Source organism: Elgaria multicarinata, chromosome 7 (assembly GCF_023053635.1).
Source record: "Elgaria multicarinata webbii isolate HBS135686 ecotype San Diego chromosome 7, rElgMul1.1.pri, whole genome shotgun sequence".
Taxonomy (NCBI): domain Eukaryota; kingdom Metazoa; phylum Chordata; class Lepidosauria; order Squamata; family Anguidae; genus Elgaria; species Elgaria multicarinata.
Window position 1 is genome coordinate 90,576,675 of NC_086177.1, and position 26,178 is coordinate 90,602,852.

At 41.6% G+C, this 26,178-nt stretch overlaps 1 protein-coding gene and 1 long non-coding RNA gene across 5 annotated transcripts in view; one reads left to right on the forward strand and one right to left on the reverse strand.

Annotated features, from left to right (window-relative positions):
* OXR1 (oxidation resistance 1) overlaps positions 1–26,178 on the forward strand; it is a 232,697-nt gene that overhangs the window by 155,020 nt on the left and 51,499 nt on the right. For 2 of the 3 annotated variants that reach the window (XM_063131041.1, XM_063131042.1), the window contains exon 4: positions 20,983–21,065. In XM_063131041.1, coding sequence (XP_062987111.1) covers positions 20,983–21,065 — 83 coding nt within the window. Of the gene's footprint in view, positions 1–7,694; positions 7,979–20,982; positions 21,066–26,178 lie in introns of those variants that run through there. The other variant, XM_063131044.1, reaches the window with a different exon arrangement.
* LOC134401795 (uncharacterized) lies at positions 10,308–21,588 on the reverse strand. 2 transcript variants are annotated; one of them, XR_010025682.1, is made up of 4 exons: positions 21,537–21,588; positions 21,172–21,299; positions 13,256–13,299; positions 10,308–10,497 (listed from the first exon to the last, which is right to left on the reverse strand). It is a non-coding gene; the product is annotated as an uncharacterized LOC134401795 (long non-coding RNA). The 2 variants fall into 2 exon arrangements; XR_010025681.1 differs by lacking the exon at positions 13,256–13,299.

Genomic DNA, 26,178 nt, shown 5'->3' on the forward strand with positions numbered 1-26,178 from the left:
TAAAGCAGTGGTCTTCCCTACAAGACCCAGGTGCCACTGGAGGCTCCCAGCCACCTCAAGTGCATCTCTACATCTTTCTCTCTTATTGGCTGGTTCAGATGACAAACTAGTCCACCACGTGTCACTGGGATGGAGCAGGGGGTGGGGGAGAAGAGAATCAAACAGTCATTTAGCTGTGGTGGGGGTGGAGCCCAAGAGGAAAAGAGCAAGTTGATTGGCTATTTGCAGTGGAGCTTTGCGCAGGTGCTGGAGGGGAAATGAAATTCACAGCTGAGAGTGAGTGAGCATAATATGGACCTGCACTGGAAGGTTTTGCAGCACTGAGTAGAGCAGAACACTTATTGCTGAGAAAAGGGTCCACCCAAGGGGCATGAGTCTGTTGGAATTTGCCTGTCTGGTGATTTGGTGACTGACTGATGGGGCCTTCCCTGGACAGCGAGCATGGCAAGTAAAGGTCCCAAAACGTCTTCAGCCAAATCTGGTGCACAGCATTGGCACTTGACCAGGATGGGAAGAGGAGAAGACCTCCTACAGCCCAGGAAAGGCCCCGGAACGGTGATGCCTGGAGCCAAAGTGGCTCCTGCTTGAAAAATAGTGGAGATCAGTGCTAACATCCTGCTTCAGCTGTGTCTGACTTGGCATTAGGGCAAAATAAGAGGCAGTCCAAAGGCAGAGATACCAGTCCAGTACCGGATCAGCTTGAGGCAGCAGTAGTGAGGATACAGGCAGTGGTCAAAGCACAGTATTACCAGGCAAGTAGGTGGTTTCCAGAAGAAAGATCTGAAGCGCAACCAACTCCAAGGTCCAAACACAGAACAGTAGTCAAACAAAAAGCAGCCCTTAAATCTGGAGCCCAAGGGCTGGTAGCACAAAAGTTCAGTCATGTAACAAGATCAGAGGTCCAGACCCTATGAGCTGAAGTAAGCTGTTGTTCCAATTGGTAAGCTCTGGCTAAAAGCTTATAGTCAGAGCTTCCAGAACCCTTCCAGGGCTCAGCTGTAGTTCATTACAGACCCTCTAGTAACAGTCCTACTCATGTGGAGGACTTTCTCCTAAAGAGCCCTTTCCGCTTGAGGAGTCCTCCTTTGTGTCCAAGCACTTCTTCTCAAAGGAACCCTACTGCCTGTCTCAAGAGGAACCCTCTTGAGACTATGATGCCCTAAGGCAGTGGTTCCTGAAGGGGTGGGTGGGATTGCATAGGGGGGCGTTAAGAGGCAAGGGGGTGGCAGGGGGCACGTGAGGAGGTCTTTTCCCAGAAGCGCCTCTCTAGAAGGTCTTAAAACCCAGGGACATTTTTATGGGAGAAGGTAGTTTGGTCCCAAGCCATATAGGGGAAGAATCCACACATGTATTAATACCATTTAAGAAGAGTCCTTTTAACGGTGAATTGAAATGTTTCAAAAGCACCAAAATGCTAAAGAAGAGACATACCCTGCTTGGTGTGCCCTGCCACGCCAGCTGCAAAACAGAGGCATTCACTGTCTTTTCCCTCTCTCCCTCAGCAAGTCTGTGGTGGGTGCTTCCCATTTAAAGGGGCCACGCACAGCATCTGCCTGAGAGGTGGAGCTTCTCTCCTCTTATGAAACACCTACAGCCATCTTCTCCAAGGTCTTCTGACATGGGCTATTCCTTGACACTGTCTGGCCCCATTCACATGATCACAAGAGTAGGGAAGGGAAATGATCCACAGAGGGTGGAAGATTAGGAAAACAACGATGTGTATGCCTTTCACACAACCATTACCCCTGCAGAGCGCCACGGTTTACTTACACTTCCCTGCTCTGTGGATAATTTGCAGCCTCCTGTCGCTGTGCTCATGTATCCCAGGGGGCGCTGTGGTGTGAATCAGGCCGCGGCAGCTGCCCCAAGGGGTGCATGACCATAGAAAAAAATCCATGTTGGCAAGAGCATTGCCGGAAGTGGCGGTCGCTCTTGCTGGCGGACTCTGTGGTTGCCATCATTATATGTGTGTGTGTGTTTCACCAGAACGAGTGAAAATACCCATGGAATTCCTGTGAGTGACATGGGAATCACTATGGAAGCTTGCTAATCCCACTGCAGAAGGTGGGTAGCAGGCATGGGTAGTTGGCCCATCGTGTGTGTGTGTGTGTGGGTTATTTCTCGGTTGGACTACTGCAACCTTCTTCTCTCTGGCCTTCCTTCTTCTCACATCAGTCCGTTGGTCTCTGTCCACCACTCTGCTGCTAAGATCATCTTCTTGGCTCGCTGCTCTGACCATGTCACTCCACTTCTGAAATCTCTTCATTGGCTTCCAATCCACTTCAGAATCCAATATAAACTTCTCCTGTTGACCTTCAAAGCTTTTCATGGTCTAGCTCCTTCCTATCTCTCATCTCACACTATTGCCCTGCTCGTGCTCTTCGCTCCTCTGATGCCATGTTTCTCGCCTGCCCAAGGGTCTCTACTTCCCTTGCTCGGCTTCGTCCCTTCTCTTCTGCTGCCCCTTACGCCTGGAACGCTCTTCCAGAACATTTGAGATCTACAAGCTCAATCGCAACTTTTAAAGCTCAGCTAAAAACTTTTCTTTTTCCTAAAGCTTTTAAAACTTGATGTTGCTCGGACTTTATACTGTTAGTTTTACCCTACCCTGTGCCTGTTTACCCTACCCAGTGCCTGTTTGCATTCCCTTCCCCTCCTTATTGCTTTACTATGATTTTAGTAGAATGTAAGCCTATGCGGCAGGGTCTTGCTATTTACTGTTTTACGCTGTACAGCACCATGTACATTGATGGTGCTATATAAATAATAATAATAATAATAATAATAATAATAATAATAATAATAATAACAACTCATTACATGACATGCTAACCCACTGTGGATTTCATTGTTGAACAGGCCCTCTGTCTTTGGGAGGTCTTGCTCCTCCTCTGAGGGGGATTCCTCCAGAAGGGACCTAGCAACCATCTAGGGATCCCATCCCATGCAGGACCTTCTGAGCATACATAGGAGGAATATGTTTGTGCTGTAGGTTCACATTTAAGATCTAATTCAGATTTAATGAACAGAGAAATAAGGCAACTTTTTTTGCTTGGCACATGTTTATCTGGAGCTCAAGAGTATCACAGAAATTTGGCAGGAAAGCGTCAAAAAGACTAAGAACTTATTTAGCAGCCATGTGTGCAAGCAGAATTCTCAGAAAGCTCACACAGCACCTACTGGCATTTTGCCTGGTAGTCACTGTTGCAATTAGCGCTCATTTTTACTGGCACCACATTTGTCCCCAAAGTAATTACGGGTCACTGCCACATGCTGTTCTATAGTTCTACCTTTTCCTACCTTAAATCTCCATTGCTTTAAAAACTTTTCCTCCGGTTTCCTTTTCACTCATTTTGCCCTGCTTTTTGCCCATTCTATCTGGTGGTAAGTGGAGAACCACCGTAGCCCACCATCAGAAGGAAGGAAGCTGCGTATTTCCAAAATGAACTTCAATTATATCCACACAAAAGGCAGAACTAGACATGGTGTGATGCACATATGTTCCCAAATCAACTTTTTTCTTAGTATGGCTAATGAAGGAGTGGGGAGGAACATGGGGAAAGTAGTAGGTCTGAAGCAATTCTTATTTGTTTAACCCTTCCCTCACTCATAAGCTTGTCACTTGCAAAATATCCCCACCCTGCACTTTTCAGTGCTTTTCTCCAGCCAAACCAGAAAGGAACCCAGGTGAGCACTTGTTGGTGAGAATTGGCAGGTAAAGGAAGAATTAGGAGTCCTGAGCTGGGGTTCCCGTAATCTCAGCAAATGCAAGATGGTGACCAAGGATTTGCTGAGATAACATCTATTTATCTAAAAACATGTAGTTTGTAATGTTTTAATGTTTCTAATTTTCTTTCTTTTTTATTGTTGCAGGGTTTTATTGTTTTAGATTGTTGTACAGTGCCTTGATGGCTATTTAGCACATAAGGCGCTATATAAAATGCTAAAAACAAATAAACAGTTCTGCTCCAAAGTTGAAATCGAACATAGCTGTTACCAGCCAAGAATATAACTCTGGAAATCAAATCAGCACCAGCTGAGAGTACATTTCCAGGCCCATTCCAGAGTGCTGGTGTTAACCTTTAAAGCTTTAAATGGTTTGTGGGCCAATTATCTGAAGGACAGTCTTTACCCATACAACACTACCTGTGTTCAAAGGTCATTACTGGCAGTCCTGCTTGTTTGCCTGCCTGTAAAATCTATTAGGCTGACAGGCACAGGAGACTGATTCATATATGGCCCTGTATGGTGACCACATGGAAAGGAGGACAGGAATTTCAGTAGAAAAAGGAATTTCAGTAGGTGTCATTTGTATGCATGCAGCACCTGATGAAATTCCCTCTTCATCACAACCGTTAAAGCTACAGGAGCCCTGCCCTCTTTTGTATCTGGTCACTCTGATATAGCTCCTGCAGCTTTAACTGCGAGTAGAGGGCAGTCTTAACCTGGTCCCGAAAAGATGACAGTGATGGCACCAGGCATACCTCAGTGGGGAGCTCATGAGTCAGGGGCCATCACTGAGAAGGACCTCTCCCTTGTTTTCATCTTCCGAACCTCCCTTGGAGGTGGCACTCAGAGGAAGGCCTCAGATGTTGATCATAGTGGCTGGGTGTGTTTAGGTTAGGAGAGGGATTCTGTCAGGTATTGCGGTCCTGAGCCATGTAAAGCTTTATAGGTTAAAACCAGCATCTTGAATCAGGCTCAGAACATACAGGCAGCCAATGAAAGCAAGCAAGAATTGGTCTTATATGCGCCGACCTTCTGGACTTAGTTATTAATTTGGCTACTGCATTTTGCACAAGCTGCAGTTTCTAAACAGTCTTCAAAGGCAGCCCCACGTAGAGTGCATTGCTGTAATTTTACTAGATTTTTATGTATGTAATCTGCCTTTTCAGGGCTATTCCTTAAAATAGGGATGGGGAACCTCCTGCCTGTAGGCCGGATACAGCCTGTGATGATTGCCCATGTGGCAATTCAGTCCCCATTTGCCCTTCCTTTTCTCACATTTTTGTAGCAAATAGAACATGTTGTAAGAAGGCATTTGGTATGTGGCATCTTGTTACCACATGGTCTGTTTCCTAAAGAACATGTGAAAGAAGGGTGGGCAAATGGGTCAATCATGCATCAGAATGGGTGTTGCCATTAATGCGCAGCCAGCAGGGCTCTCACAGTCAAGAGCTCCAGGTGTAGACATGGCAACCCTCCTTGCAATATCTCTGTAAATTGGCTTTGCAGAGCAATATATATATGCAGGAAATCTATATTTTGAATAATACTATATATACACTTCCAAGAGATGTTATTTTTCCTACAGAAGTATCTGAGTCATTTTCCTCAGACACCTGACTCATCTTTACTCGATGTAAATTTCTTTAGTGGAACACTCTAGCGAGTCATAGGCCTTGAGTGAGTGGACTCAATGCTGTCTGCAGCCATCAAGTACAGTGTATGAGAACCATAGAATAGTAGAGTTGGAAGGGGCCTATAAGGCCATCGAGTCCAACGCCCTGCTGAATGCAGGAATCTACCTTAAAGCATACCTGACAGATGGCTATCCAGCTCTTCTAGGATGGGAGAGCCCACGACCTCCAACGGTTCCATTGTTGTACTGCTCTAACAGTCAGGAAGTTTTTCCTGATGTCCAGCTGGAATCTGGCTTCCTGTAATTTGAGCCATTATTCCATTTCCTGCACTCTGGGATGATCGAGAAGAGATCCTGGCCCTTCTCTGTGTTACAACCTTTCAAGTACTTGAAGAGAAGCTGAGTTCTTGTGTAGCAATCTAAAGCACACATACCAAAATTGTTCCAGGGTATAATTTCAGAGTCCACACACTCCATCCCAAACCTGCATGTAATAATGGATCATTATACTCTTATCAATTAAGTGCCAAAAAAGCCTAGTCACTGTACAAACTATTAAAAAGTCATAACCTAGCCTGCAGGCTTTCAATAAAACAAAACATAACACACACATAAAGAAAGAAAAATGTCAAGTTTCAAATCAAGGGCATTTGCCGCCAGGATCTATGCATATTTACTTGAGTATTGCACTGAGTTCTGTGAAACTTACCCCCAAGTAAGTAAGCAAGGGATTGTAGCTGTAAGATAGTTAACATGGAACCCCTAGTGAAGTATGTACACAATCCTTTCCCTTCCTTTCTTGAGTAAGTCACATACAGCCCAAATTTAGGGGGAAAGTAATTTCAAGCTAGATTTGACGACACTGAATTCTTGGACAATAAAATTGCCGAAGAACATCAGAACTATGGAGTCCTTTACCACTCTCTCAACTTGGTTTATATTGTAGCAATCACCTTGCCAGGTTTTTTCTTTTCTTTTCTTTTTTTAATCTTGGCTGTAGCTCAGAGAATGACAATATCCCGTGATCAGATTTTTCCATGTAAAATCTTACTTCTTTTTAGCCAGCATGAAAGGCAAATGGAGTACATTTAAAAACTCACAAATAAGAAAAGCCCTGCTGGATCAAACAAAAACTCTGAGCTCCATCACACCTATTTCCCTCCCCCCTCTGGTTTGCCTTTGTGTGTTTTTACCTCTGTTTCATAAGCACTGGAAGCGTTCCTCCCTTTCACGATCTTGGTGAACTCTCTTTTCACTTGTTTACTCTCCTGCTATTGTGCCTGCCCCTTCTCCTTCCCCCTCCAATTCACTGGTTCTTGTTCTTGATGGTCATTGTGATAGCCACATTAGCCTATTAGTCTCTATAATTGCATATACACACATTTACTTACACAGATTCTGAGGATTGCCATGTTAGCCTATTAATCAATATAATTGTCTGTATTTATGTATGTATGGGTGTGTGTATGCACATGTATTCATATATTATATATACACACATATGTACACACACACACACATCATTATTTGAGGAAGTCTTCCTTGAGTGACCAGCCATGTCTCATCAGAACTCATTTGCTTAAAAACAGTAATTTTAACATGGTATTTATTATTACTACCCTATCTGCTGTTTACTGCTCCAAAATCTTTGATGTGGAGTGGTATACAAATACTGTAAATAAATAAATAAATATACAAACATTTTCACATGAACAAGCATTCCAGAGGGCAGCCATGTTAATCTATATAACTATTTATATATGTATAGATGATTGTATGCATGTGTGTGCATGTGCGTGTATTCACGTATTTACATACACAAGTAAATACACATATTTACACACACACACTCCACAGGATAGCCCTGTCAGCCTATTAGGGCGCAATCCTGTGCACAGTTAGACGGGGAAAAGTCCTTCAACTCCCAGCATTCTCCAGCCAGCCATGCTCACTGGGGCATGCTGGGAGTTGTAGGTCTTTCCCCCCCCAGCCCCGTCTAAATGTACACAGGATTGCTCCCTTAGTCCTTAATCATTGTCTGTATTTCTATACGTATGCGCGTGTGCATGTGTGTGTTTACCACACGCCCCCCCACCCCCGACAGGCAATGACACACCACTTGATGAACTGTGGCGCGACGCAGCCGCCCTTCCCTTCCAACCGTCCCCTCCCACCTCCCCAGCGCGCGGCTCGGTCCCTTTAAGCGAGCGAGCCTTGAGGCGGAGCCTGCCTCAAACTTTTGCCCAAGTTTCTCACCGAGCGACGGAGCGAGCTTCTGGCTGGCCTGGCGCGGTCCGACGGGTTTGCTGAATTGCGCCGCGTCCCCGAGAGAGCGCCGGGGACGCCTTTGACTCTGCCGCCCGCAGCCCCCTGAAGCGGGGCATGGAGTCCCCGCGCGCAGCCCCGTAGCGCCTCGTCCGCCGCCTCTTCTCCGCCTCCTTCCCTCAGCGCAGCCCCGCATGGAGTACCTCACCACCTTCACGGGCAAGAGCGGCCGCCTGCTGAGGGGCACCGCCAACCGCCTGTGGGGCGCCGCGCCCGGCGCTGCTGGGAGCCTCCGCCAAGTCCGCTTCCAGGACTCTCTGCATGAGGGGGAGCCCAAGCCCAAGCCACTAGGTAGGGGCCTCACGGTGGGCAGAAGCGTTGGCCGCGATAGGACGGGGGCGGCGGCGGCGGCGGCGGCCGTAGGGGCCCCTCCTTTGGCAGGGCGGCTGCTGAGGAGAAACTTCCCCCGTCGGGCGGGGCTGCAAGGCGAGCCCCCCTCCCGCTTTCCTTGCAGCCCCCATGGGAGCCTGCCTTGACATTTAGTCTTCAGTTATAGGGTGCGGGGTGTTTGGGTATAATCTTGGGACGGGGAGGAGCTAGGAGTAGGAAGCGACGGAGGTCGTCAGTTCGAAGACGACGAAGCTGCTCCTTTAAGGCGACGTGGGCCTTAGAGCAAGCTATTCAATTCGGATTAGTCGAACTGGAAGAATCTGCCCCCCCCCCCGCCCCTTCTCTCCAGCTTTGTGGTTGTCTGGCTTGGCTGCAGGAACTTGGCCCGGGGAAGGGTGGGGTGCTCAGCGACATGTCTGCTGAAGGCTCCCCGTCCTTCACCTCGCTGCAACCTTACCAAGAGAGAGTTGGCAGATTGTGGGTGGTATGGTGAGGAGGATTGGGCCCATGGTGTGTGTGCACACGGACCTGCCCAGAGAAACAGATGCTATCTCTGTCCATGTTCTTTTCTCTGTGTCTGGGTGGTGCACCAGAGCGCATAAGGCCTGTTTGGCTTAGTTTCCACCACCATGCATTCCAGAACAAGAGTAAAGGCATGTAGTAGGATAGAGGTGTTCAAGGCGAGGCAGTATGTCTATGTACACCAGTTGCTGGGGAACATGGGCAGAAGGGTGCTTTTGCACGCTTGTCCTGCTTGTGGGTTTCTGGTGGGCAGCAGGCTGGCCGCTGTATGTAGGTAGCAGCCACTTCATAGAAACCTAGGAAACCATTGGTCTATTTAGCCACTATTGCTAACACTGACTGACAGTGGCTCTCCAGGCAGGGTCCCTTCCCCCCTCCAGTCCTACCTGGACATGGCGGGGATTGAACTTGGGCCTTTCTTCATGCCAAGCATGTGCTGTACCACTGAGGCATGGCACTTACCATCTTCTCATTTATGTTCTCTCTCTGCCTGTGATGCAAGGGAGTTCAAACCTCCCTGCTGCACTACCTGGACTAAGCAGCGAAAGTGAGAAAAGTCAGTGGTTGCGTTTTGCAGGAGCTGCTGCTGCTGCCTCCGCATGACTGCTCACCCTGTGTCTTTCTCTCAGGTTTGGGCAAGTGACAGTTTCAGAAAGCTCACTTGATCACTCCCTGGAGGGCTCGATCTGTTTTCCTGCCCTCTTTCTAAGGTATAGCAGGGAAGATTAAGCCCAGCATAGCCCAGAGTGAGAAGAAGTGGTTGATGCTCCTTGCAGGATCGGCAACTACTGACTCTGCTCACTCACCATTGAAGATTGGTGCAGTGCACCCAGTCCTATACCATCCAGAGAGGGAGGGAGAGCAAGAAGCAGGCAGCAGTGGTGTCTTGCATTCTCTCTCTAGGCAAAATCATGGGCCCAATATTTCACACTACTTGAAGAGAGAGGCCTAGCTGGAGAGATGAGGTAGTTGCTGTTTCTCCAAGGGGCAGTCACTGCTTTCATTCCCAGAAGTGCACTCTGGCAGCTCTACTGTGTCTCCCTGCTGAGAGCAAGAGAGGCCAAATCCTTACCACTGTGAGACAACACATTGGAGGTGAAATTGACCATTTCTTGCCACTACCCGCCTTCTTGAGCAACAGCAGCTGCCCACCTTATTGAGTGAGCAGCGGCTGCCCTGTGCCACCTATGTCTGGGTGGGACAAGGAGGAGGTGGGGAGAAGCCTGTGTTGTTACTTGTGTACAAACTGGGGTTCATGCCAGTGGGCCCTCACAATGTGCAAGAACCTCAGCAGGTGCCTCAGGATGCCGTCCCCTGAAGCTAGTATTGATCATTGTAGTCCTAAATTGAAGATTAGAATCTGTATTCCTCCTTTAGCCCCTCCAGTTGAACAAACATGATGAGGTGGGGAAAATCTACTCTTCTAGCTATATATCATGGTTATCATGCTTAAGCACATATAAGAGAGGGCAAGTTCTATTGAACTCTCAGGACTTAGCATCTGAAATAGATAGGATAATGCTGTAGGGCTCAGGAAAGTAGTGCAGAAGTGGTCAGGAGTAAATTATATGTGCTCAGTAATTTCAAATATGTGCCTCAACTATTTCATTTATTATATTTCTATACCACCCCATAGTCTAAGCTCTCTGGGCAGTTCATAAAAACTATAGCATTATCCCATAAGACACTGGTCTTTAGTGGGTCAAGATTCAAAAGCAGGTTACACCTCACCTTTTTGGTTCATATTAGTGACAGTGCTGCCATTTATTTGTTTAGGGTTTTCAGAGAAATCAAACAGTAAACAGGGAAACAATGACCAGATGCAAAAGACAAGCCTCTTGTTATCTTTTACAAGTTGTGTTGAAGAGGGGCTTTTGGCAAGTATAGCTAATGAAAAGCTGCATGAGTCAGAGTTTCCTTTTCTCCAGGAGCCTCGTCTTTCTCTGCATCTGGTAACCCTGGAAAAAGAGGATAAAGGTAAAATATATATGAAAAACAATATTAAATGAGATTTGAGTTGCTAAATCAGGAAAGGGTTTCTCCCCCCACCCCCATTTTTAAGTATAAAGGCAAGGGGAGATGGAAGGTGTAACAATTTGTGTTACAGTGTATATACAGGCATTATGCAGCAGGGAAGTGGGGCAACCTGGGAAGACAGAACTGCACACTGTTCTTAGATGGACAGATTGTAAGTACAGCAAGTCATTGATAAAAGAACATGGGTGCATTGGAGATTAGACTGCTTCAACTTTGGTTGTGTTGACCCAGCATCAATTTCTACAAACACAATGGGAATCAGTCAGCTATTTCCTGTTCTCTGAAGTGGGAATGAGAGCCTGTTCTATTTCTTCTGTGCTCCATTTTCCAGGTGCGAGAAGTGTAGTTGGCTGTTAGTCCATTCTGTAGTGCCTCAGTCTGCCTTTCTGTTGTGCTGACAGGGCTCTCAATAGGCCCTTCTAATTTCCTGAGGGGTACATTCTGAAATGCACAGGCAAAAAGAATGTGGTGAGTGACTGCATATCCTACATATCAATATACATATGTGCCAGCCAAGCAGATTTACCCTTTGTTCCTAGTTGGCTGCATCGCAGCAGCGCCTTGTGTGTGGATTTGCTTCCCATCTTTAGGAGAAGGGACAGAATGGAACATGAACTGGTGACAAAGCTTGTCTAAGATTGCAAGTGACTTTTTTACATTAGGAATTCACTTGAAAAAATGCTCCACTGATCATCTAAGTACCTAAGATTTGTAGTCATGGCCACTAATTTGGATGGCTTCAAAAGAGGGTTGGATAAAGTCCTGGAGGCTACTAATCCTGATGACTGAGTTCTCCCTCCTGTATTCAAGACAGTAAGCCTATGTACACCAGTTGCTGAGGAACATGGGTGGGATGGTGCTTGAGGATTCCTGATTGATAGCTGTTTGCCCACTGTGTGAATGCTGGACTAACTGGACACTTGGGGAATGTTGACACGAGCCCTATATCCCAGTATCGTCCTGCGATCGTTCCTGTGCATCCAAATGCCACCCAGGGGATCCCCGGTGCAGGCAGGGATAATCCCTCCATTTGTCTGAGATGTCTGATCCAGCAAGGCCCTTCTTAAGATTTGAGGACCCTGTGGGCAAATGCTTAAATTGTAATCTATGAAGGAGACATGCATGTTCTTCAAAATATGCATCATAAAAGTTCAGTCTATTCCCTGTTGAATATACACTTGGCCACAAACTTAGATTTCCTGCTAACTTATCAGCGGAAAGGCCCTTGATCTTTTAGAGACTAAAAGAACTGGGCATGTTTCACCTTGAAAAGAGAAGATTGAGGGGAGACTTGATAGCACTCTTAAAATACTTGAAAGGTTTTCACACAGAGGAGGGCCAGGATCTCTTCTTGATCATCCCAGAGTGCAGGACACTGAATAATGGGCTCAAGTTACAGGAAGCCAGATTCCAGCTGGACATCAGGAAAAAATCCTGATTGTTAAAGCAGTAAGACAATGGAACCAATGATTTAGGGAGATTATGGGTTCTCCCACACTAGAGGCATTCAAGAGGCAGCTGGACAACCATCTGTCAGAGATACTTTAAGGTGGATTCCTGCATTGAGCAGGGGGTTGGACTTGATGGCCTTATAGGCCCCTTCCAACTCTATTATTCTATGATTATATGATCCTTGATCCATAGACGACAAATTTGTGATAAGAGTTGTAAAAAAACCTCTGAAGTGAGACGTTTGTCTCTTAAGTCAATAGTTCCTACCGCCTATGGTAATCCATTTGAGGGAATAGGGACAATTGGTCAAGGGAAGAGATACTTAATGGCGCAATCTTAAATGTTTAAAGGCACAGTCCTATGCATATTTTGGCAGGAAAAAGTCTTTCAACATTCCCCAGCTAGCTCTGGTCGCTTGGGAGTGCAAGGAGTTGTAGGATTTTTTTCTGTCTAAATATGTATAGGGATTGTACCCTAAAACTTATTTTAGTTTAAAACAAAAACATAAAATACCTTGTTTTTTCCCCATTACGGGAAAAAAACTTTTGCTAAACTAGTGCAGAGAAGAAATTGACCACTTATTAGTTCTTTTTTCTCTTCTGGACTATTCATATTGGTAGAAATCTAACAAGAGATGGGATAATTTCACTTTGTTGCATAAACAAAGTGACAGTTAGGGGAAAGTGGATGTATTGGTATATGCTACTCTTGGTGAGAGGAGAGAGAAGTTAAAACTCAAGTTGAAACGTAAATAAATTCTTTGCTTTAAGGGAAAGATGCAAGTCACTGAATGCTCTGTTATCTATGCCCTTGAAGTTTTGCGGTAAACACCACCACGTGGGCTAAGTGTATCACAATTTTTCAGGCTCAAGAAGCTGTTGTCCCATGTTTATTGATTTACAGTAGCAGGTTTCATGTAGTCTCTACTTAAAGTGCTCCTGGGCAGACTATAGATACTTGAAAAGTCAACATACATCTGAAATATCTCTTCCTTCCTTCCTTCCTTCCTTCCTTCCTTCCTTCCTTCCTTCCTTTTAACATTTAAGATTTGAAAATTAGGAGCTATTGCTACTTGCTCTATTGTTGCTCTAATTTCAAACACTTTTCTTGATCTGGATCATAGTTATACCTTCTCTGGTCTTGCTGTGATAAAATACAGTAGTTCATTAATGACTGTTCAGGGTAGTAAAGCCATAGTAATTAACTTATCCAAAGAAAAGCTCTTACCTTTAGGCTGAAACTGCTTTAAGCAAATCAGAGAGGGAAGGGAGCTGAAAAATTGGAATGAAGTGAGGCTTTGCATCTGCAGTGTGTGGTGGAACTGAAATCACTTAAAATTAATTTGCTAGTATTGATAGTTCAAACCAATTGGAATCAATGACACTGAAGTCTCATTTATTCTGAAATTACAACTCTTGAGTTCATATAAACCTCATAATTTTGTGGGTGTGCATTTTAGGGATGAAACAGGTGGGGAATTGTGGCCATCCAGATGTTGTTAGACATCACCCCAGTTTATCCCTCACTGTTAGCTATGCTGGCTAGGGCTGATGGGAGTGGTGGTCCAACATCTTGAGGGTTACGAGTTACCCACTCCTAAATTAGAGATTGATGCCAGTGGGAGAAGTTTGGTAACTTAGTCTCGCATGTTTTAGCTTCGTTTGCCACCCTTTTCAGAAATGGTTTTTTCCCTGTAGTAACTGAAATATTGACATGGATCTACATTTGTAATATTTCAGCCAGTATGAACAATATCAGTCTGTAAACATAAGGGTTTAGAATTTGAGCTACAAGCTTAGAATTCCCTTTTTCAAATCTCAGTTCAGAATGGAGATTTTCTCTCTCAACGTTACTCTGAATGAGGTTCTTAGGATACCACACTAACATGGAAACATGGCTACTAGTAATGGTCAGGCAAAGACTTTTATTTTCCCAGATCTTTAAAATTTTGTTTAGATTGTTTAATCTGTTTTAGTTCACTTCCTCCTCTCTGTTTCTCAAGTTGTGTTGCATCATATTTTGGTTTTATAGTTACTGAAGTTTTAACTTTATTTTGTAGGCTGCCCTGATATCTATCTATCTATCTATCTATCTATCTATCTATCTATCTGGGCAGCTTGTAAATGCTATAATTAAATACTTATTACTTCAAGTAATGTTGAAAAGTTCACTGAGATAGGCCAGTTAATGTAAATCACCTTATGCTAGTATAAGGGACCTCTAGCACAGTGCCAATAGAATTAGCTGTCAAGATGAGATTTCCTGGAAAACCTGTTGTGCCAGCTAATGCTATCAGCATTGTGGTAGAGATCTCTTACACTACCACAATGTAATTTATGATAGCAGTCATGTCACATTGGATACACATAACGTATTAGAAACACTTTTAGTGCTCAGTAAAATAGGTATTTTTTTTGGTTCTGACCATTTGAAAGTGCATGATAATACTGATCTGACTACCTTAAGTTACATAAAAAGTTCCCACCTGTTTCCCAGTCATGATTAAAAATATTTTTAAACACTTAAATCACAGCACCAGCATAAAATTAAGTTAGCTTGCACTGCTCTGATGCTAAATAGCATTAGGGCAACTTACTTGGGAATAAGCACCATTTTGTTGTAAAAAGAAAAAAAAGGATAATATATTTTAAAAATAAAATAAAATGAGCATTTGTAACCATGTATACAGTATGTCTAGTTGGCCACCCCTAGACTATAACTGTTTTAAAAGTAAGGATCCTGTTACAAGCTGCATCAGCCCCAGTGGATTCCAGTGATGATGGCAATCGCTCGTGTCCGAGTAACATTGTCTTCCAAGTTAGAGACTTTAATGGTGGGTCTGCAGATGTAGAGGCCGATCTTGAATCCACGCAGCCTCCCACAGTGAGGACACAGGTTTCCAGATGGACGACAGTCGCGATGACGATTTGCTTGGTGGCTTTCCGCTTAGTTTGTTTATCCCTTTCACCCTGTCTTCATTCTTCTTCAAAATCCATAGCACCTTTGGTAATGGCCGACCTCCAGTTGAGACGCTCCTGGGCAAGATCTTCACAGTATGCCCATGCTGGCCCAGGAGCTAATACCAGGCCTGTTGGCCACTGCCCACATCACCTGCTGCTCTCTGCTGAATGCTGGACTTGGCTAAGAGGTCCAGCCCCAGCTATATACTGACTATTTCCAATGCCCTCTGAAATGTGTCTTTCCTATAACTTTGCTTTCAGCTTTTTCTTAAGTGAGGCATAATTTCAATTAGCAGAAGTTTCCAAACTTGTCTAACTTTTACCTGCTTTTCAAGATCACCTTATGCTCTAAAGATGTGTTTTGTAAATGTGATAAAGAATTCTTAGGATATTGGTATCATTTGCTGATTATTACTGAAACACCATTAAAAATGAATAGAAATATCAACTTAGATATGTTTTATCATATCTGAGTGTTAGAGGACATGCTTTGCTTGCGAAATTCCCTGGTTTAACCCTGACATCAGGCAGGTAGAGGTAGGAAAGTTTGTCTGAAACACTGGAGAGCCAGTAGTCAATATAGACAATACTGAGCTGCATGGACCAGTGGTCTGACTTGGTATAAAAATACAGAAACATTTCTGAAGTGTGCTTTTGAAAGGAATGAATATTACAGACAGAAGCAAAGTTGTTCCATAATACTGGCAAATTATTGAGTTTAGTCTTGTGTGATTTAAAGCTTTTGGAAGTACTAGAATGAATTAAAATATTAATTGCAGTTAATGCAATACTATATCTCTGGTATATCTTATCTCACTGGGTTGCGTGCTTCTAAATTTTAATCAGTATTGTGTATTTCCTGATCCGCAATCCAATATTAATATATAATATACTGCCATTCTCTTTTTTCTTAAAAACTTCCTCTTCTGAAGGTCATGCCACGTTGGCCCTAATCTGTGCAGACTAATCTAGTGAAGTGAGGAATTGGTACTACAAACTTCTTCTTTGATTTACTACTGAATGACAGTGTTTCACTAGGAACTTTTGTACATAGGCCAGACTGTAAATACCTTGTAGAGAGGTTGCATGGATTTGGCCTACACTTCTCCAAACTAGTTGTCGAATACATGGATGTTAAACAGACCTGCAGATATGGGTGGAGTGGGTGTGTCAGTGAATGATCACAATTCCCCACTGCTCAATGATTTATTACAAGAAATGTAATAAATAAATAAATAAATAAAAATACACATCCCATGCCACATCTGCATAGAGAATTTGATTTGTGGAATCCATTTCTTCATGCAAAGCACAGTCTGGACCCATAGTTCAGTGGCTTTTGGAAGTACTGCTTATTTTTTGGCTGACCTTATTAACTACATTAAAGGCTAACAAGGACTCTTGATTTTCTTGTTGCAGTAGAATGAAGGGTGTTCAGCTAATATGTCACGGCAAAGTATAAGGTGAAGTAAGAGGATTTTAGTAAATCTTCATAATAATGCATGAACATATCCAATTTTTTTGAAGCGTCTCTGCTTTGTTCAGTTGGCACATGGCTGGGATTAAATAACTAAAATGTTACTTTTTAAGTGAAGTATTTTACACACTGCTGATGAAAACTAATTTCATTGATTGTAGAGTTAGCAAATATCTATTTTTGTTGTACTAAACATTGCTTCTTTTCACTTTTCTTTTTCAGAAATGGATTAACCATTGTAGTTTTTTAAAAAAGGTGGATGGGGAGGTCTAACTCTCATCCTTTCCAAAGGACAAGTAGATATCATTGTCTAACATAATTCCTTGTTTAGATTATGGCTCAGTTCTCACAGAATGAGAAACCACTGTTCCCTGTTATGAGAATGAGCTGTGATGAGACTCAAGGTTGCATGCTCTTTCTTTCCTCTCCTTGTTAATAAGCCAGAGGAGGAGACCGAAAGCATCCACTTTCAGTTTTAAACTAGCCTAGTGACCTTGTGACATTCAAAGTTGAGGAACTGTGGTTTTGTTTAAACTATGGTTTAGAGAGAACACTCCAGAATCAAATGGTAGTTTCAAATCTTGGTTGTTCTCTTTAGACATAGTTTAAACAAAATCACAGTTCCTCAAGTTTGCATGTCACAGGATCCCTATGGTTAGTTTAAAATTGAAAGTGATATCTTTTAGTGTCTTCCCCTAGTTTTTGAAAGAGACACAGGAAAGGCTTTTAGTTTCCCATTGCATGGGAATGGAACTGTGTCTTCTACAGGAAGCAGAATGTCAGAGCTGTTGGGAAAACTGTCTGCTAATATCTCCTTTCTAAAAACATTGTGTGGATGTGAGAATCATCTAGTTGTAGTTAAAAATGACATACCTATGTTTTTGGGATCTAAATTGTGGTTTAAAATGCAAGGTTGCTATAACAAGTGGTTAGTAACAGAATGTGAAAAACAAAGGAAATGAACTTACACAGGAAATATTTAAGAATACATTTTGTTAATATATTTTGTATGAAGTAGTGCATATCTACTGTGTCTTTTGCCCGTCCTTACCTAATAAACATAGATTTGTTCCCACAGTCAAAGATGTTAAAAGCATAGGGCAGGATAAAAAGAAAATCCAAAACCTGTAAAACTAGTTCCATTAGTCCAAGAGGACTTTACTTTTATGGGTCTCACAGTCTCTCCCATGTCACAAAGCAAATTGCTTTTGAAATTATGGGAGTTTCCAAAGCAGTTTGGATTGTGTGAGGGTCAGCAGTTTCAAGAAAAGTATATATGATTAAGTGTGGTAGTGCAAACTCCTTGCAAACTCCTAAATGCCCTTCTAAAAATATAAACCTAAGCAGTCCTTTGGATACTGCTCATCGACTGTACCTAGCCATTTTTAAAAGTTCGTGAAGCTTAGGTTGAAGATTATCTGTTTATATAAGAATATTCTGGCATGATATGGCGCAAACATAGAATTGTGATAACAGGTTAAAGGTCTACATTGCAGATAGGGAACATTTTTCAGCTCAAGAGCTGAATTCCAATTTGAGAAAGGTCTAGGGCACCACATTTCATCTATGGGCTGGACCAAAGGAAAAGTGGGCATGGCCAAAGACAAGGCAAGTGAAGCCAGAATATTGCTATTACCAATTTTAAGCCTACTGAGAAGTAAGCAGGACAAGGCTTCTGCTTGTCTACTCAGAAGTAAGCGTACGTGTGGTAGAGGGAAAAAGCATCACTGAACAAGTGATAGATGAGAGACAGGCTCTGGTGCTATTGAAAAATATAAAATCTTTAATAGTTCTTTTTGAAACGTTGAGCTTTTGATACAAAAAGAACTATTAAAAGATTTTATACTTTTCAATAGCACCAGATCCTGTCTCTTGTCTATCACCTACTCAGAAGTAAGCAAAGCTGAATCACTCAGCAGCATTTTCAAATAGCATGCTGTAAATTGCCCAGAGAGCCTCGGCATATAGAAGTGAAATGAAATCGTAATAATCCCTAATACTAACCCTCTGTCTGTGTACTGGTGGGGAGCATAGGTTACCTGCGTGGGATTTATCTTTGGTCTGCATATACAACCTTTTAAAACTACATCTGTGACCCTGCCCATCCTCACGTCTTCCTTGTTGTGGATACCCCTTCACTCATATATCCAGGCAAATAGTGATGGAAGGTTTTTGAAGTCCCTCCTCTGGAATGTCTAAAAATAATAATTGGAGTAGACTTCCCAGTTCTGGCTGATAGTATTTCATCTTGGAATTAAAAATTACCTTCCTCAAAGGAGTAATCCTCCTTCCTTTTCTTTTCTTTTTTTTTAGCTATGATGAGTTAAAGTTTCCTTTTTTTTTTGGCCGTCAACTGAAATGGCATCAGTCATTTGGATAACTAATCTTGGGATGATGTGGAGGAGAGATGAAGACAAGTATCATCAGACAGTAAAAAATCTATACGGAAAGAGCTGGTTAGCAGGGAGTGATATGACTTGCTCGCTTCTAAGGACATATCTAATCTGGCGGGTATAATCTTCATTGACAGGAGAAGTGGAGCCCTGAGGTTCATCAAAAACCGGTCTGTCTTAATACCACTGTAATTTACAGGAGTTTTGTCAAAAGGATGGCACAAACTCTTGGCCCTGTTAATAAAGAGAGATTGGTGTGGTGTCTAAATATAATCTTCAGCTTTTTCCCTTGGGTACATGTGTGCTTAAATGATTTTTAAGCTGAACTTTTCTAATGACAAATAGAAGACATGGGGGTGTAACTGAAGGTCTTTGAAAAACAAAGGAAACAAACTTTTAATGTAGCTTTCCAAGGTCCCCATGAATAATGTTATGCCTTGCTCATTTTAACTAGTAATACCTATGATACAACATATTTACACTGGTGCAGTACAATAAGAGCTTCGTATAGATATGCAAAAAGGTACATTAGTGTATTGATTGAAAAATACCTTGATTCTAATTGCTGTTTAAATATTTATATAGAGTTTTTAAGTTCTTTTTTTTATTTAAATATTTGGCCAATGTAACTGTGTCATTGGTTTTAAGCAATACACACCATGTTAAGTGATTCTGAAGTACTTTGTTGTGGATCGCCTCAGTGTTCCATTTCTTTTGCATAGCATCTGTTTTTAATGTGACATTGCTCCAAAACTGGTGTATTTGGGGGATAAACCTTCTATCCTGATAGATATGTGGGCAGGGCTAGAAAAGGCACAAGTTGTCTAGAAATTTGATATGAACATGCAAAACTCATGAACATTTTACTATACTCAGGGGTATGTAAATGCCATAAATAAATAAATAATAATAAGATAGATTTATTAACAAGCTGGATTCAAAATTCACTTAAGCAAAAAGTTCCCCAATCTGGAAATGGGTTATTTCTAAATGGCACAAATATAAGTGACCAACAGATGGGGTGTTCTCTAGTTCTCTTTCAAAATTATGATGCTCAACATGTAATCTGAGGCAGGCCTTCTTGTGACGAGGTAGGCAATTCTTAAAAAGTGCAAGTTGACTCAGGACTTTAATGTGGTTTTTCTTGTTTTGATTAGGCTTACACACAATGCAGAGTTCTGGATTAGTTTTATGACTCTCCAAATTCTTATAGTGGTGCCTGATGCTGAAAACAAGCAGGGCTAGCTATTCCACTTCAACTCTCTCACTTGTATATCTCAGAGGCTGTATGTACTTGTGAATCCTCCCGACTTCCCTAAGCAAGTCTGTCTTGTAACATGAGAGGTGGGATAAGGAAGAGTTCGGAAACAGTTTCTTCCTGACTTTAGGGTTGTTGGTGCAATAAGTTATACTAGTACCATTGCATTTACTCCAGGCTCTGCTTTGCGTTGCTTATATGTTCAAGGAATGAATTCCAGAAAAGAAGCTAGCAAAAGAAAGGAAGTGAGGCACATTGCCTGGGCTCTGGATGTTTCGAAGTAGTCCTGAGTGGTACATGGTACTGAAAACCGAGAAAACATGTTCTTAAAATATTCTACTTCTACTGTAGTTCACGGAATGCCACCATTGTATGTTTTTATAGAAAAGCCAAGCTTTCCATTAAAGTGTTTGTGTTTTTGTGCTAATACTATTTTTAAAAGCTATAGCTTTAAATGGGGTCTGATCTCAGAAACTGCATAGTCTACTGCAGATGACAGGCAGATTCTGTGTAATGTAGATCAAATGAAAAATGTTAGAATTGTTATAATATTGCCTTGTAAAAATCTTTTCATATAGCATTTTGTGAATTAATTACACTGTGATAGCTGCAGGTATTTATGAAGGTAGGGCATTCCAAATCACTGGAGTAGCTTATATTGGTCAAATCCTTAAAGCAAAGCAGAGGACTGAAGTCCCTGTTCAGCCAGCTAGTTGTCTGTTAGGCTGAGCTGAGAGTCACAGGATATAAGCTGTGTAACTGGTGAATTAGATGTCTGCCCGTGGGGCTGTAGTCAGCAGCCTGTGACAATACTGAGAGGGAGAGAAAAATGAATGTAACGCATGCTTTGCCTCAATTTTTTTCAGATACCGGCCAGAAGAAGACCCTAGACAAGAAAGATGGGAGACGAATGTCTTTTCAAAAGCCTAAAGGGACTATAGAATACACAGTAAGTAGCTGCTTTGCTACATAATATAAAGCAGAAATGTTTGAAGATTGAGATATTTTCAATAGTTTTCAGAACGTTATTTAAGAAAAAGAATGGTGCATGTTACCTTTTGTTCCGTCTGTAGCTCTGGCAGGCAGCTGATCATTTTAACAGGATTGACGAGTACTATTTTAAGTCTTTTCAGGAATGATGCAGAGTAATTCTAGAGAGGCAAAGTTAACCATTCCGGTATTCCTGTGAATGTTATACAATAACTTTAAATCAACAGAACATCCCTTTAGACATACAAATTGTTTTACTTTCAGAAGAGAACCGGATTTTTAGAATCTTACTGCTTCTAAAGCTTTCAATATTGTTAACGGTCCGCTGAATACAGGTGAACATGATGTTAGTCCATCTTAGCAATGTCTTTGAAAAAAACATTATGTTCTTCCGATAATTTCCATTGATCTATTGCTACTTCATACTCACTTCTGTTTTTCCCAGCAATATCTGAAAATGGAGCCTTTCTGTAACTGTTATGTTCTTCAAATGACCCTCAAACAGTGCTGCAGTCAGTGTTTCGTATTTCTGGTTACTAGGGGAAACTGAATCGAGAAATGTTTTGTTATATTGCCTATATAACTAGGACTCTAAATATATTCTAATTAAATGGACATATTGTAAATTAGTTAATGTGATTTTTGAAATGAAAATGGTGTGTTTGAAATAAAACATTCTGTGTTTTAGTAAGTTCAGAATATCAGGGATTCCATTCATGTATATAATGGATAATGTTTGTAAATGTTTAACAGCAGAACTAATTACTCTAAGTTGCATTGCCAACTTGTTTTCATTGACTGGAATTCCAGAAATACTAACCAGTATATGACTATGAAATTTAATTAGGAAGTGAATTTGTTCTTTCACTTTAAGTAAATTACTGGAGTAAACAATGTGATGCAAACTGATTTGTCGGCTGTTATACTTCTGCATTTAGCAGAATGGGGTTAAATATCTTGTATTTACCAGAAACATACAGTTTCTCTGAAACTTTTGCAGGAAATCTTTGTGTGTGCTCTATCTTTATGAATAGATGTAAGTAAAATAAATGTCAGGCAATAACCTGGTTCAGAGTTGCTGTACTTTAGTGCAGCTCTTATCTTCAGTTGTACCTCAACCACTTTCAGTAAATCACATTGTGGCAACTGGCATGGTTTCCTGTGAACCATCCCCTTTTAGTGCTGTGTTCAGTCACCCAATACTATATCACCTGGAGAGAATTTTACCTAAATAATTTGCATTATTATTCCAACCTGGCAATATTCCAAAGTGTACATGTACAGAACATAAAACAATATATAATTCCTTTGCATAGCATCTAAAATAATGTTGCTAAATAAACATAGCAGTAGTAATTGGTACCCTCAGAGTTCCATTATTGCTAATTCTACTGTCACAAATTACATGTTCTATCCTTTGGAGTGGATAATAGGCTATGGATGAGGCTGAAAACGTTTCATCTTAACAATTTCACCTTCTACATCAAAATGTCCCATAAGCATCATTGTTGCATATTGCTTTAGGACTTCATTTTCTTTCCCTTCTTCATGTTCTGTTGACGAAGTATTGTCCCTTCTGTCTCCCCACCTACTTCAACACATTGATAACTTGTTTGTTTGCATGTCTTGTTATATTCCCAGGGTAGATAACAAATTTCAGTGTATAAAATTGAAAAAAAGGTTAAAGAATTCCTTCTCCTCTCAAATGCTTACCCTTTCTAATGGGAAGGTAGTTAATTAGAAGCCTAGCATGCAACTTGGAAATTCTTCTTGAAATGAAATTTTGTAAATACTTGGAAATTAAACATTTATCTCTGTGTGTAATAGCTTTGATCTTTGGAAGGTTTCCTTGAAAAGATTCTTAGAGGAAGAAGTTTTCTTGAAGATGTAGGTACCAAACTCTTTAGAAATAAGAACATGAGAAGAGGCATGCTGGATCAGACCAAGGGTCCCTCTAGTCCAGAATTCTGTTCACAGCTATTGACCAGGGACCCACAAGCAGGGCACAGTGCAACAATACCCTCCCACCCATGTTCCCCAGCAACTGGTATATATATTCTTACTGTCTCTGATACTGGAAGTAGCACATAGCCATCAGAACTGGTAGCCATTGATAGCCTTCTCCAGGAATTTACCCAACCCCCTTTTAAAGCCATCCTTTTTAAAGCCATCCCTTTTAAAGCCGTCACTACATCTTGTGGTGGTGAATTATATAGTTTAACCCTGCTCTTTGGAAGAATTACTTCCTTTTATCTGTTTTGAATCTCTCACCAATCAGTTTCAGGGGATGATCCTGGGTTTTAGTGTTATGGGAGAGGGAGAAAAATGTCTCCCCTTACCCTCCTTTTTCTAAGCTAAGCAGTACCAGCTGTTGTAACCTTCCCTCCTGGGGGAGATACTTCAGCTCCTTGATCATTTTAGTTGACCTTTTCTGCATGTTTTCCAGCTCTACAATATCTTTATATAGGTGTGGTGACCAGAACTGTACACGGTATTCTAAGTGTAGTCGCACCATAGATTTATAGATTGCAGAGTAATAACTTATTCATGTAGCGCTGAAAAATTCTGCCTCCAAATGTTGTTAATGGCTCCAAAAATAGAGGGAAATGTAATTTCCTGTGTTAAGTATTGTGATTAGCCATCACTTAGAGCAGTTAATCAAGTTAGTCACAAGTTCAATTGTCTATAAAATATAAAGAAAGATTAGTATTCTAGTACTTAGAGATGTTGTCATTGTTCAAGCTTACAGTCTATCCCATTTCCTGCTTTGATTTTTTGTTGTTTAGATCTTTTTTCTTTGAGCAAATTGCATTCCAAAAGGCCTAGTACTTCAGTGCTCAACCACTCCAGGAAGTCATTGTGTGTAGTGCAATAGGGCTTTCAGGAGAGAAGGTTGACGGCGTTTCCTGTCATTCAGATGCTGCAGAACACAGCACCCGTTGAATTTATGCCAGTTATGCAGTTAAACAGGCACAGAGCATATGCCATAAAAATGTGGTGACCTTGCTTCCAAGTTATTTTAAACTTTAGTGCAGGGCTGGGCAACTTGCAGTCCTCTGGAGGTTTTGGCCTACAACTCCCATCAATTCTAGCCAGCATAGCCAATGGGGCGGGATGATGGGAGTTGTGACTGTAGTGTCTCTTTCTGATTGGTGTTCTTATTTATAAAAAATGATTTAGGAATTGAAAATTTATTCAGGTAGAACTACTCAAGTTAACGTAACTTCCATGGATTATACATCATAGGGCTTTGACACTACAAAAGTCATACAAAGTTGCAAATATCTCTGTTATAAGATTTCAGTGAACTTGTATGTATGTACGTGTAGAGATAAGATAAGTTTCTTGTAAAATTGGAGCTGTGGTCTCCCCCCCCCCCACAATTTCTTCAAAGTAGTTTTATTAAAATGCACTATTGGCCCAGTTATTCACTTATATTGCTGTTTAGTGGTTAAAAGCTTGTAATGGGTGTCATAAGTGACGCTCAGTGCCTGGTAAAGCTACTTTAATAATTTATATCCTGCCTTTCCAGGTATTCTGCTCAAGGTAGCATAAAGCAGTATACTATGCATGCTGTTCCCTGGTTTAACAGGAATTTACCTTCAGCACCACATTGGCGCCACTAGCTCATTTACTTGTACCAAACATTTTTGGCATTGCGCATGAATCCATATTCAATATCCTTTGACACTTCACATTGTGCATTATTAGAATGCTGGCTTAAGTAACGCTTAATGTAAGCAGAATCTTAGGGGGCATCAATGAGTCAGCAGATACTTTGAAAGTTTTGGCAACTGTTTTGGCCGACTTTTGTCCTTGGGTTTTCCTTATACTTATGTTTGAGTCCTTGCAAAAACATTTAGAACACATCAGTCAATAAGGAAAAACTATTGTTTTCCCTTTTTATTATAATTTAAGTAAGTCAACTGAAAAATAACATAACAGAATTCCGTAGATGTTGTTGCAATATGTGTCAAATTGTTTATATTTCAATTTTAAGGATTGCCAAACTGGTACTCCTAGTTTAGTAGGAGAGACAGTGTGGTGAGGTGGTTAGAGTGGACAGGGAGTCTGGAGATCAGGATTCTAGTCCCCACTTGGCAACCTCATGGGAAGGTCTGTGACTTTGGGCCAGTCACAGACCTTCAGCCCAACCTACTTCCCAGGGTGGTTGTTGTGAGGATAAAACTTGAGAGGAGGAGAATTATGTATGATACCTTGGAATCTTTGGAGGAAAAAAGGCTAAATATAACTGCAATAATAAATAATAGTCTCATTTTGTGAGCAGAAGCGCTGTCCCCCTCCCTCCCGGCCACCATTTCTTTGCACGTTTTATTACTTAACAGCATAATCCTATGCCGGTCCAGAAAAAAGTTCCATTGAGTTCATTGGGGCTTACTCCTAGGTCAGTGGCCGTAAGAGGCCTAGAAAGCCTCCATTCTATTGTAATACCAATGTGTGTGTTGAATTAGAGGCGCCAACTTCCCATTCCCAAAGTGGGAATTAGCATTATATGTGTGCCATATCAAGATGACTCTAGAAAGCTCTTGCACACGTGAACACTTCTGTAAGGGCATATTATAAGAACGCCACATGCTGCTGATTAGATTTGGGGAGAAATTATTCTTTAGAACAAGCTGCTAGGACTGGTTCTTTAGTAACCCAAGCACTATTTACTACTGCAAATAAGATTGTGGGATTTCCAAGTATTAATTCAGTGCATTGGGCTTTGCGCATTTTGAGTTTATTCAAATCCAGTGTTTTTTGTTTTGTTTTGTTCTGAGCAACATTTAATATTGTGTACCTTAACTCTTTCTGACTTACCAAAGTCTATTTCTGTGCTGTATTCATTGAAACATTAGTGTTTTTAGGAACATGATGTTTTACTGTTCTGCTTCCTTTCCCTTTTTTAGCATATGATGCAAATCTTCACAGAAAAGTTTTGTTGATTTAAAATCAATGTATTTCTTTTTAGTTATTTCTTTTTTCATTCTTTTGGTTAATTTTGTTTGGGAAAAATAAAAAAAAGAAAAGAAAAAGAGTTTTCTGGGCTGCCATTGCAAAACAATGTA